Source organism: Cetorhinus maximus, chromosome 22, assembly GCF_964194155.1.
Source record: "Cetorhinus maximus chromosome 22, sCetMax3.hap1.1, whole genome shotgun sequence".
Taxonomy (NCBI): Eukaryota; Metazoa; Chordata; class Chondrichthyes; order Lamniformes; family Cetorhinidae; genus Cetorhinus; species Cetorhinus maximus.
Window position 1 is genome coordinate 39,853,123 of NC_135900.1, and position 13,012 is coordinate 39,866,134.

Below are 13,012 nucleotides of genomic sequence, written 5' to 3' on the forward strand. Positions count from 1 at the left end.
GCCTCTGACCTGCTTTTGTAGTCGTGGTATTTATATTGCTAGTCCAGTTTAGTTTTTGGTCAGTGGTAAACCCCAGGATACTGATGGGGTCTGGAAATATGTAAGAACTGGAATCTGGAAGATGGAGCCATGTTAGGGGGATGGGAACATTGTTAGGGGACAGGGGAGGTGATGGGCACAGTACAGTTTGGTCTGACTTAACAGTGCAGTCTATCTTTGAGCTCTAATGTCCTCCGTTCCTCAATCAACTTTGATCACTATGCCCTCCTGACCAGTCTACAATCTATTTTTTTCCAACACTGGGCCACTTTTCTTGTCTGCCATCAGCATCATATTTATTCCTAACACAGGAAATTACTGTACCACGAGCTATTTGTCCAGTTAGAATGAATTAGAATAAAAATATAAACTCAGCAGGTCTGGCAGCACCTTTGGAGAGAGAAACAGAGTTCAGTTGAACTGACCTCATTTCTGAAGAGTCATACAGACTCGAAATGTTAACTTTTTTTCTCTCCCCACAGATGCTGCTGAGTTTTTCCAGCATTTGCTGCTTTTATTGCAGGTCTTCAGCATCCACAGTATTTTGCTTTTATGTTGGAATGAATTAGAATGTTTAGGATCCTAATAATGCAAACAAACCTCAATTTACGCAATTAATTTCAGTTTGTTTATTCAAAGTTTTCAAAACTCAATCATTTGTCTTCTTAAAATACTCCTTTAATGTTTTCTGATTATAACAATGAAAAGATTCAAAGTTTAGAATAACTTCATGAAACATCTTTCTGTCTCACTGGCATTGACTGTCTCACTGTCATAAAAGCATCTGGCACCAGGTTAAATGTGAAATATTACCTGAATTTAATGCTTAAAAATCCTCCTGGTGATTCCTAGTGTACTGGCTCCTATTGTATTGTGTCACATCTAAAATTCCTTGCTCTGTTCAGCCTCCCATCTGAGCCCTCATTGGAAGTATCAGGAATTTGAATCCAGCTTGTGTGCATGGGAGTCTGGAGCTTTTTGAAAAAGAAATGTATATATGTATCTTCTCATAGTCCCCCGGGATTGAACTTACTTCGGAGTTCAGAAGCTCGGACTTCTGAGATGGCTGATAAGTCCAATGCATGATCTGCAGACTCGGCTACGTGTGGGGTAGTTGGTGCTTGAAGGGTAGGTGGGCAAGTTTTTTGGAGGTGTGTGTGCTCCGTTTGAAGCCTCGACTTCACCTCTGTATGTTTCTGATAAAGTCCCTCTGTGTTTGGTGCCTTCCTAGCTGAGCCTTCTCCAATTTAGTCATTCACAAGCCAGGGTCTCCCATGAGTCAACGGGGTTGTTTGCCCTCTTCAGGGATGCTTTGAGGGCATCCCTAAAGCGCTTCCGCTATTCTCCTAGGAGTCTCCTGCCGCGAGGAGTTCCAAGGAGAGCAGGGAGTCTGGTATCAGGCGAACTATGAACTACATGTCCCACCCAGCAGAGCTGGTTTTGAGTGATTAGTGCCTCGATGCTGTTGGCAAGTTGGCTTGGGAGAGGACACTGCTTTTGGGCCTCCTTTCTTGTCACTGAATTTGAAGGATCTTTCAATGGCACCGCTGGTGGTACTTCTCCAGTGCTTTTTGGACTGGACACCTACAGCATATTTGTATAAAATAACACTGATATTCATCTTGCACTGTGGTTCTGATTTGACCATTGAAATGTAAATGAAAAAGGTGAACGTAAGCATTACAATTTAGGGCAATATTTTCCTCCCCATTGTGGGGTGGGGGGGGGGGGGGGGGGGAGTGCGGGAGTGGGCACGAGCCTTCCGATTGGCGCACCCAGTCAGGGGGGCGCTGCCATTTTACGTGGGCGGGCTAATTAAGGCCCGCCCAGTGTGACGTCCACCAGGAAGCTCTATGCGCGCCCTATGCAGCCGGGTGGGGTGGGGCGGGGGGGATACCCTCAGCCGGGAGTGCGCTTTTTCATGCATGCACGCGGAAGAGTGCACAGATCTCCCTGAGGCAAACTGCTGCCTCAGGGAGTTCGGCTCCAATTGAAAACTTTAAATGATGAAAGCGATAAAAAAATTTCCCTGCCATGTCCCCTGATGTGACACTGTTACATGAGTTGGGACATGTCCATAACTTTTATTGAAACATTTCATAAAAATTTAAATACCCTCATGAAACCTCATCGCGCCCGTGGATGAGGTTTCATGTTTTTTCTGAAGGCCGCCTGGGCTCCCGGCCTGCCCGCCAACCTTAAGGTTAGACGGGCAGGTCCATTAATCATCTTAATTAGTTTTTTAATGGCCTTAATAGGCTGTTGACAGTTTGGCGGGCACACAACCGAACTGAGAATCTAAATGACGCGGGGTGACGTCGGGATGCACGCCCGACGTACCCCCGCGTCATTTTACGCGTCAGCGAGTGGGCCCCACCCCCACTCGCCGACCGAAAGACACTGCCCTTAATGTATAAACAACCACCACTTCATACTAATAAACCGTGATTCTAAAGGACCTTGTACACTGGAAGTAGTTACATAATTGCACTGATTCCTCTTGGTGCCAAATTGCCTGTTGATATTGCAGGGTAAATTTGGCAACTGTAGGATAATGCAAGAGCATTAACATTCAGGATTCATGATTTAACAGTGTGGCTGAGAGCTTCCCCAGCGCTGGGCTGAGGTCCATACAGGCACAGGCACTCCGGAAATTTGGTGCCTGGGGATTCCTAAGCTGCAACCAGTCCCAAAATGCTGACCCCAATCATGGTGGGAACCATTTTGTTTTTGCTGCATTTAATCAAGGGCATCCAGTGAAACATAGAGAACTTCAATGCTTCCATTGGTAAGGGATGTATTTAACAACAATGCTGCAAATACAGTCAGCAAGTGCAGTGCTAGTATCAAACACAAGTTACTTCAGCTCCAGGTTGTTGCCTGTGCATGATTTCTGATGTATATAAATGTAATGTTATATTAAAATTGCTGATTGTCTGGGCAGCTGAAGTATTGAGGAGGGTGGGGAAGAGCAGGTATAGACCAGACCTTGGATATGTGGTTGGAGGACCATTGCTCAGAGTTGATCACATGATCCAAACAGCCAATCAGGAATGTGATTGCAAGGACTGTGCGTGGGAGTGAATCCAAAAATCTAATCAGCCAATCGGGGATAAATAGTGAATTTAAATACATTGAATGAAATCTCATTTAAGCAGTACAATAAAAATTATACTTAAGATTTAAATGGACTCAAACTAGAATTGTAAAACTGTCACTGAAAAGTATTCAACTTTTTAAACTTTGGCACTTTTTATTAGCATTTTAATAATTTAGCTGAACTTGTGCCAGGAGTTTGTGGCAAGCTACATGGCATTTTTCAGTGCCACCCTCCCCCCAATTTGAATGAACTATTTATATAAGAAAAGTTTGTCCAGAAAATTTGGCCTGTAGCACACTTGGAGGGGAGTAGTTGGATGGGAGAGAGGTAGCAGCTGTTAATGACTATAGTCACCATTAAGGGAGAAGTTGCAGTATTGGCAGAAAAACTGACTTTGTTTAAAATGGCCCAACAGAAACTTGTTGGCATGACTATTTCTGATGCTCTAAAGTTGGAGGTCCTGCTCCTGGGTTTACACCAAAGGAGAGTGGCTCTATTTGGGACTGAAGGCCACTGTCTAGTTAAAAGCCCAGGTGGTAGCTGCATAGTCTGATATTTGCTAAGCAAAAAAAGAGTGTGAATGCAGTCCAGGCTGACTGGAAGAGGATGTTGAAGAGAAAGTAAGTGTCATGGAGGAAACTGATGCACAGTCAGGGAGATGGATGTTGCACCATTTGATTGTGAATTAATTCCAGGAATGGGTGCATCCTACATTGTCTAACTTTGTTCTTGGTGTAACCCTCACCACCCCCCCTCCACCCCACCCTACTCCACCGTCCCATGATTATGCCACATATTCCCTCTTCTCAAGCTAAACTGCCATATTTCAGCTCCTTTCCTGTTTTTAAAGCCTTTCCATAACCCTACTCAGCAAAGCCAATTTGCACCAAAGAGAAATAAAAGGGTCAGTAGTTCCTCCTGGCCACAGATGGAAAGGTTTGGCCTTGGATATCTTCCCTTCCTGAACTGACTGGGACATACATGCATGCCCAAGAGTTAGAATTGCCTGGGCCTCGTGCTGCTGAGGACTTGGCCCTCACCTTTGTCCCTGCCTACCTGATTCTCATCAGGGTTAAAATTGGACCTAGAGTCAGTCTATTTTTATAAGCTATTCTTTGGTGCTTTACCTTGGCTGCATCCTTTCACTATACTTGAAGTGTATTGAAGTTTTAATCCAGAGGGTTTTTTTAACCTTTACAGCTTGTAAAATATGTAATTTAGGTTTCTAGAGCAATCTTCTGTAAATTACTAATGCTGAATATTGTAAAGTAAAATGTACAAATGTAAAATGAAATATCTCTTATAAGATGTAGTTGCCATTTCTAGACTAGTGGCCTGTAAACAAATGTTAAACTCAACAGCCTGTTTCAATACAGTTTTGTACTTACATATGCACCCAAAATTACTGATAGCTATTTGAACTTGCCAAACTCAGCACATTACATGAAGACTAACAGTAAACACCTTCATTTAGAGTGATTACAGAAACAATATAAAGATAGTGGCAGAGTTCACTAGAAAAAAGCCTCATCAAGCAGATCATAACTGCAAGATCAAAGCTTCAATGACTTTCATTTATCAGAATTGTCATCTTCTTTAACCAAATGCTTTTTTAAATGTATAATATTTTAAGTTTACCTATTACTGCTGTTTTTAGCTGTCTTCAGAAGGTCTGTTGTATGGTGCAAATATGGCTGACATTTATGGCCAAGGCATTTCCTTCAGTTGATGCATATTGACAACCTCACTAAAACATCAACTTGTGATGCAAAATTATTGGACTATAATCTTCAGTGGACCAACACCTTTTTTCATGCAACATTGAATAAAACGGAAGTGGTTAGCAGATGTGATAGGTGAACTTCATGTAAATCTTCAGCAACCAATTGAGTTTTTATTTGTGAAGAAATTAACCAAAATGATATGTGTTTGATGTACAGGTTGCAGTATTACATGTACAAGCAGAAATACTCCATGTACAGCACTCGTTACTTTTAACGTTTACGTTGATTGCATTTAATGGTGACTAGGATAGAAAAATAATAAAATCAATAGCTAGATCCACGAACAGTCAAGCCATTAAGGGATCCTGTCTGGGAAAATGCACTGAGGGGCAACTCCCATCCACCCTGTGGACTGTACTCACAATGCCACATAGTCCACAATTTTGTTTTTAAAGCTGTAATTTAAAAAGCATATATCATTAGATGAACAGTTATAGAAGGATTTTTCAGGAAACTTAAATGTCTGAACTGGATTTAACGGTTTTACCAACTAACTATGAAAACCTCATCTCAAGTTTTAAATACAGGTGCACGTATTATAAATTTATTATGGTAGCACCTTGTTCAATGACAAAATACAGGAAGGAAGCTGCATTTCTCTCGAGTTGCCAGAAGATTTTCCAACAGGTCCATGGATAATGTTCTTTCTTATGTCTGTATCCCTCCCAAGGGAAATTATCTGGTGTCTGCTGTGATCAGCACCAAGCTGCTCCTGTTGATGCAACTGTAATCAGGAGCTCAGCATGTCAGGAAGTGCATCACAATCATGTCTTTCCACTCCGTGTCACAGTAGAACAGCATGTTGCCATTGATGAACATACTGTATTTTATTATCCAACCAATAAACATGAACTGCCTGAGGCTGTTGTACTCATATAGCTTGTCAGCTACCTCTAGTGGCAGTGAGCCTATAATTTTAAATTGAAAAATATTTTTTGGGTGGCTAAAACAGTTATGTTCAACTGTTAAAGTTTTATGAAGATTTTACTCTATAATTGCTTGCCATTTTAAGCAGCATTTATTGGTATTTTAATGAGTGAAACTGGTTTAAAATAAGATAATTGCGTTTCTTTTTTTGGCTGGACAGAGCACACTTGAACCATGGGTTTAATTTTAACTACTCCACCCCTGGCCTGGCAGAAATGGGGGAGGGGACAGAGGTCAGTTAAGTGAGGGCAGGCACTTATATCTTTTTTAAAAATTCATTCGCAGGATGTGAGCATCGCTGGCAAGACCACCATTTATTGCCCATCTCTAATTGCACTCAAGAAGGTGGTGGTGAGCCGCCTTCCTGAACTGCTTCAGTCCTTTTTCAAAGTGGTTTGGTCCAACTGAGTGGCTTGCTAGGCCATTTCAGAAGGCACTTAAGAGTCAACCATATTGATGTGGGTCTGGAGTCACATGCAGACCATACTGAGTAGGGATAGCAGATCTCTTCCCTAAAAAATGGTAATGAATCAGATGGCTTTTTAAGACATTCCATTAGTTTCATGGTCGTCATTACAGATACTAATGTTTTTTTCCAGATTTATTTAATTACCTGAATTTAAATTTGCCAGGTGCCCTGATGGAATCTAAATCTGCTCCTCTGGTTTATTAGTACAAGACTCTGCATTACAAGCCCTGTAACATTATCACTAAACTACTGTACCCAGTATACTGATTTCACTGCCTTCCTGCCATGTCCCGATGTTAACTTGCTCTTTTGCTCTTCTGTGGGTCAGGAGGAACAGCTTCATCAGGTCTCACAAGGAAGCCTTGGGCCTCTCTTCCCCTAGACTCCCCCTTCCCTAATTACATCCCAAGTCCCCTCATCATTTACCTGGGTCCTGGCTGGGCCCATTGTCATCAAACTCCTCTGCCACTGGCCAGCCAGGCAGAGAATTTGCCCGGGTTTGGCAGGACAACAAATCACAATCAGCAGGGCTGACATGACACATCCCCAGGCTCACCACCCATATAGGTGGGTCCATGTGTCTTTTTCAACAGTATGTCCAAAGTGGGCAAAATACTTGCATGTATCATAGTAAAGGCATTTTGTACAGTTACTATGATTGGCGTGTGATTGCTGCACTGGTTTTGTCTGCTCAATCTGTCTCTGTTTCTCCCACAGATTACTATTCAGCAAAGAAGAGATGTACACATCCAATCTGCCACAGCAGAAGAAAGTAGTTTATAGGATAGAAGACCTAAAGGTGGTTTCACAGGGACTGAGCATCATTATTAATAAAACTGCCATGTGTTCCTGAAGAAAATGGAGCATGAAGATATTTTATATTCAAACCCTGTTGTTAAACTACAGAATATCTACAAATTGTGCTTAAAAATTAATTACAAATTGGGTACAAATTATTTTAAACAGTAGGCTGAGACTCCATCATCAAACAGCTCATTTATTTAGACATTGGATTTTGAATTTTCTTTTTCTGGACTTCTTTTGGATGCTAAAAGTAAAGGCTAAAACTTATAGGACAAAAACAATTAACTGAGTTCTTGGAGAAAGTGAAACCCAGACTGTTGCTGTTTTTGTTAAAGAAATTACTCCCATCTTTTCTACTTTGTAAAGACTTTGTGTACAAAATGAATTTTAGTAGCAGTTTCCTCACGGTGAACATCAGTATATCATCTATTTTATTTGTTCTTATCTTGAAGCAATTCTTTTACACTCCTTTTGAACGAGTCTCTACCTTCATGTAATGAGGACAGTGTATGCATTGAATGGCAACAACGCATTGAAGAGTCATAATATTGGCATTGTCAACAGCATGGTCAAATCACAAATTTCGTAACATTAGCCAAGGATCAGTAATCTCCAAAACTGTTGCTTTAAACTGAAAATGAAACAAGCTAGGCTGCCCCAGCTAACCTTGAAGCCTGCTTGATTCAGCAGTGCAAGTGTGTAGACTGTCCGCTAGATTGAACGGAGCAGAAACGCGAGAGGGAAATTGGAATGAGTATTCACCCCCCCTACTGGAGCATGAAAGATAGTTGGGGAGATGACTCCACCAGAATTGTTGGATTCAATCCTTTTTCAGAGACTTTTCTGTGAACCCTGTTGTTTTTTGTATATCTAATTTTTTAAAACTTTGTTTAAATGTTATTAATTTCTCCCATATTTAGGTTTCTTCTACTCAGTTCACCTGTGCTGTTTGACTGTCCAGAGTGGAATTTTTTTTTGTGCAGGGACAGATGCCATGAATATTTTGCTGCATTAATTCTTAACCAGACAAATGGCAGTCTACAAACACAGAAGTAACATCTGATTTGCCCATTGTTGCTATCAGCAAGAACACTACCAATTTCTTATTTACTTAAATTGTTTTTACCTTGCTCAGCTAAAGAAAACATGAGAACTCTGCAACTTCCATGGAAGATAATTGTTTCATTATATTTCAGATGAATAATTTGAGCAAGGAAATGTGGAGTCTCTTAGAAGGAAATGCCATATCAGAATTTGTAATTACTAAAACTACTTTCTTACTTCAGATCAACATTCATCCTTACCCTGTGAAACCCCAGCTCCCGTTTTGTGTCATGAGTGGAGACCAATTTTTTTAGAAAAGATATGCAGCTTGTAAATATTTGGTTTTGTGTCATTATGTCATTTTGGTTGGACTAATATTTGCTGTAGTTCTATTTTTAGTATATAAATTATGTTATAGACATCTACAAACACAGAGAAAAAAAGATCATCTTTCTACCTTCCTCTTTCTCTTTTGGCGCTTGTTCGTGTCTCCAGATGTAAGTAACAATACCAGCTAACCTTACCTGAAATGTTCGTTTATCACGATCTTATCTTCTAGTCTAATTTCTTATACCCTGAATGATTTTCTTTTCATTCCCTGTAAGCTCAAACAAACAGGCCTCTACTCGTCATCTTGTAGACAAGAGATTGCTGACCTGATTCCTTAACCACGTCTTCATTGTCCTTTTTGCTTCAGCCAATGAATGCAGAGTTTATTTTATGCTCATCTGATTATGCTAAAATGCAAAAGACCAGGTCCTCCTCGCACATTTTCCCAGGCTGTAATGCTAATGTAGGAATGCTCATCCTGCCATATGTCCAGGTAACTGTCTAAGGGTTAATATTACCATGTAGATGTTTTCCCCTCTCTAAGTGAGATTTAAGTTCTAAGTTGTTGCATTGTAGGTAAATCGGCTTTCAGTTATCAGTCACATACCAGAGATGAGCAAAATAAATCTAGTAAAATTCACATGACAATGGGGAGAGATATTTTGATACCTCTAATAGCTGCTGTCAGCAGAAGATATATTCTTTATAATTGGTTTGCCAGTTTTACTGAAGTTGGTGAATAGGCTGCACAGGTTTAGAAACAGTGGAGTGACTCTAATGGTTTAATTGCCAAATGCACTACTTAGTGTGGAACATAGCCATAGAACCAAGGAAACCCTCCAGTTTGATCCAAGGCTTGAGCTGCAATACTCAATGTTCAACTGTAAAATAATCCTTGGCTTTTAAAAATAGCTTCCCTTCTCAAATTCTCCCTACCCACCTGAAAGCATTTGCTTATACTGGCTATTGTTCGACTGGAGTCAATACTGGCTATTGTTCGACTGGGGTCAATACTGGCTATTGTTCGACTGGGGTCAATAGCCCTTTGATACTTCACTCAAATGCCCATTCCTCATGAATGAGTGTCAGCTGGACATTCCAGAATTTATGGATATTAGATATGTTGGTAACATCTGAGCCTAATCCTACACTGAGTAGTGATTGGGAACGACGACCTTCACTGATTTGATCATCTCCAGTTGTAATTAACTGGCTCATTGTCGTTGAGGATGAGGGATCAATTATGGAACTATAGTAACCTATATCATTCAGTAGCAGTATGGATGAAAATCTACCCATTAAACCATCATGAGATTTTTAAATTATACAGAAGAATCTCTGACATGTGTTATATCTCATGGTATCTTTATGAATAAAAGACACTTGCATGTTTTCTTATAGATTCAAAGTAATTCATTAGTACTACTGAAGATGTGAAGAGACTGAAACATATACAGCCCTTTGGTGGTGATGCACAGCAGTTATACTGGGAAATCCTTGGTCTCTGTATTGAATGAACCAGGGATGAGAAATTTCTGCCGCTTCGCAGAATCCCGACTTTTGGATCAAAGAATTCTGCTCTTTTAATTTTTTTTCTGATCTCCACTTGGCCCGGGGGAGATTTCACTGAGCTGGTCTCTCTTTAATCCGCTGCCAATCTGACTCAGTTTCTGTGATTGAGAGAAGCAGATGTCGCACCCCCAGTAGCTGTTGGTCCCAAGTGCAGCCTGCAGAGTGTCTTCCTGCACTGGGCTGTCTTCCTGCTGCCTCCTCTGGAGTGGGAGTCTCAGGCGCAGGATGGTTGGATCTTCTCGCCCAATCCGAGGCCCCGTTACTGATGGAGTGACTTGACGCTGACCCAACTGCAGCCAGCCACTCAGCTTCAGGCTCTAGCCCCAGAAGGGAGGGAGATTCTAGCCAGCCATGGTCTCAACCATATCCCACCCTCAGCAGCAGTCGCCACTTTGTACTGCCTCTGGCTCTGCCTATTCAGGACTCTGGTGCTACCCAAGCACCTACTGATGAAAGGGGCTGTGCTCCCTGGCCCACCGGGTTCTGACCCCAGGATCCAAGCTCCTATTTCCCCAGGGAGGCAGCTTCCCCTTCCCCAGCAGTACAAATCCAAGTGGTAACGGCTGAGGAGGAGCCACAGCTGCCCACTGACAAGTGGGGAGGAGGTGGAGCGGCAACAGGAGGAGTTGTTGGGACGGCTGCAAGTCTGGGAGACCGAGGGTGGGGCCTGTGAGGAGCAGAGCCAGGGCTGGTGGTGGGAGGGTGTGGGACCGGGGGCTGGGCTCCGGGGCCTGGAGGGGGAATGGGGCTTGGTGGACCAGGACAGAGGATTGGGCCCTGGTATATGAGGTTTGGGCCCTCACAACTGCTTCTTACCCACATCAGTCAATGTTTTATAAAGGTTTAGGATTTCTGTATCATTTCTAAAAGGTTTCCCTTTTATCTAACACCATTATCACTGCTTTTCCACTCCAGCTCCCCCATATCCGGGCAAGATGGAGAAATCCAGGTGGGTAAGGATGGGGAAGGAGGAGGGGATGAGTGAATTAGGGTGGGCAGGGAAGAAAGGCATGATTTATGGGGGGCTGAGTGGGGAGGGAGGACATGAGTGAATACGAGGCTGAGGTAGGAAGGAGGGTGTGAGTGGCAAGCTGAGTGGAGATGAGAGGGAGTGAGTGTGCAGGGGGCTTGTTGGGAAGAGGGGTACGTGTGCTGCGGGGAGGAGCTCATTACAATGTGTGTGGGCAGCTGTGCGGGGAGAGAGGCTTCACTGAATCTTCTATTACCCTGGAAAATGGAGAGCTTGGCTGAAACCTGCATGAGTGCATAAAATAATATTTTTACAAAGTAGTTTTAAAGCACAGGTTTTCATGTTTATATGATGTTGATGTATAATATGCAAACTTCAATAACATACCAAATGTTACTATGCTGCTCTATTACTTTTTGTTTTTGCTGGTGTCTGGGGTCACGTTAATTTTCAAGAGTTTTTAAAATATATTCTTTCATGGGATGTGGGCATTGCTGGCAAGACCAACCTTTGTTGCCCATCCATAATTGCCCTTGAGAAGGTGGCGAGTTAAAATGGGGTCACATTGGAAAATAGTTTGCAAAGCACTACCATAGCCTTTGCTTCACTTTGCATGTACATAATCCAGCAAGATCAAGTTCTGTTAGTATGGAGTTCATCCTGTATCACATGCACTAACTGCACTGAAATGCTGGGTCACTTCAGTGATTTTATACAAATGCATTGGTCCACAGTCTTGACAGTAATAGAGGGTAAACAAAGGAAAAACCAATGTTTCTACCCACATTAAGTCAAATAATTCCAACCATTAGAAATGACCTAGAAACACCTATAATTACACGATTCCTTGTCACAAAAAAAATTCAGACCTTTTTGTTTTCGGCCACTCTAACCCTTGATAAACATGGTGCAGCACTGTTACAGGACTATGCAGTGCTTGTCTTGATAGCTTAACTGTTTGAAGCTGTTTATTCAATGTTTTTATGTTGGTAATTTGTGTACCACCTTGAAGAGCAAAGCTCAGATACCCAGTACTTCCCAGGATTGTCACAGTGCAATGCAGTAAATTTACATTGCTACTTTAGAACTGTTTCTGTCATGTTGATGAAACAGTACTTCTTAAAGGTGACAGTTGAAGCAAGTGAAACATGTTGGTTACAAAAGGTTGGCAGAGTAAGCTGATAAATTTGAACGGACTGGCAGAGTGGATTCTTTCCTAAGGCAGGAACACAAATAAACATTTAAAATGCCTTTATTCTGTAGTCAATAAGCAGAATTACAGAGGGATGAGGTTTCTGTGTCTCATAATGAAAATCCCACAACAACACTCCTTCCCCACCTCCAATACCTTCCCCAGATTCAGTAAGCAGTCAGGGTCAGGTTGAAGAAACCATTGAAATGCCACAGCCTGAAACAGTCCCTTTAGAGGGCTTGGATGACAGATGTAAAAAGAACTCCCTATATGAACAGGAAGGGATATTATTCCATCAGTATATATCTGCTGTTAATAATCAGTACTGAATTATGCAAGTGACTATAGCCACCCAGGCAGCTGACCAGATACATTCATTATAAGCCAGACATTTGTACTCCCTACGTTTTCGTTGGAAATAAAGGGCTGGTTTCTTGGAGTAGTCACTGACATGATGGATTCTCCTGTCTCCTCAACAGATGAGTGTTCAGCAAGGAAAGAGTCCACTCTGCCAGTCCGTTCAAATTTATCACCAGCCATCTGGGTTGGTGTCGTCTCACATGCTAAGGCAAATTTTGATTCGTAGGTTCCCTAACATAATTCAGTGCTTATTATCAAAGATCACATGAGCGTTGATAGATTGATATGCATTCGCAACAATCTTCAGCCAGAAGTGCCTAGTGGGTGATCCATTTTGCCCTCCTCCGGAGGTCCCCAGCATCACAGATGCCAGTCTTCAGCCAATTTGATTGACTCCATGTGATATCAAGAAACGGCTGAA

The 13,012-nt window shown here is 42.0% G+C and overlaps 2 protein-coding genes across 5 annotated transcripts in view; both read left to right on the top strand.

Moving 5' to 3' along the window:
* Positions 1–7,278, top strand: part of LOC144696618 (cyclin-dependent kinase inhibitor 1B-like) — a 30,278-nt gene extending 23,000 nt beyond the window's left edge. Inside the window, exon 3 of the mRNA XM_078568136.1 lies at positions 7,037–7,278. Coding sequence (XP_078424262.1) covers positions 7,037–7,095 — 59 coding nt within the window. The 3' untranslated portion in view covers positions 7,096–7,278. The remainder of the gene's footprint in view (positions 1–7,036) is intronic.
* Positions 7,279–7,283: 5 nt separating this feature from the next.
* gpr19 (G protein-coupled receptor 19) overlaps positions 7,284–13,012 on the top strand; it is a 57,423-nt gene continuing 51,694 nt past the window's right edge. For all 4 annotated transcript variants that reach the window (XM_078568129.1, XM_078568130.1, XM_078568131.1 and 1 more), the window contains exon 1: positions 7,284–8,664. The gene's annotated coding sequence lies outside the window, so the exon portion shown is untranslated. The remainder of the gene's footprint in view (positions 8,665–13,012) is intronic.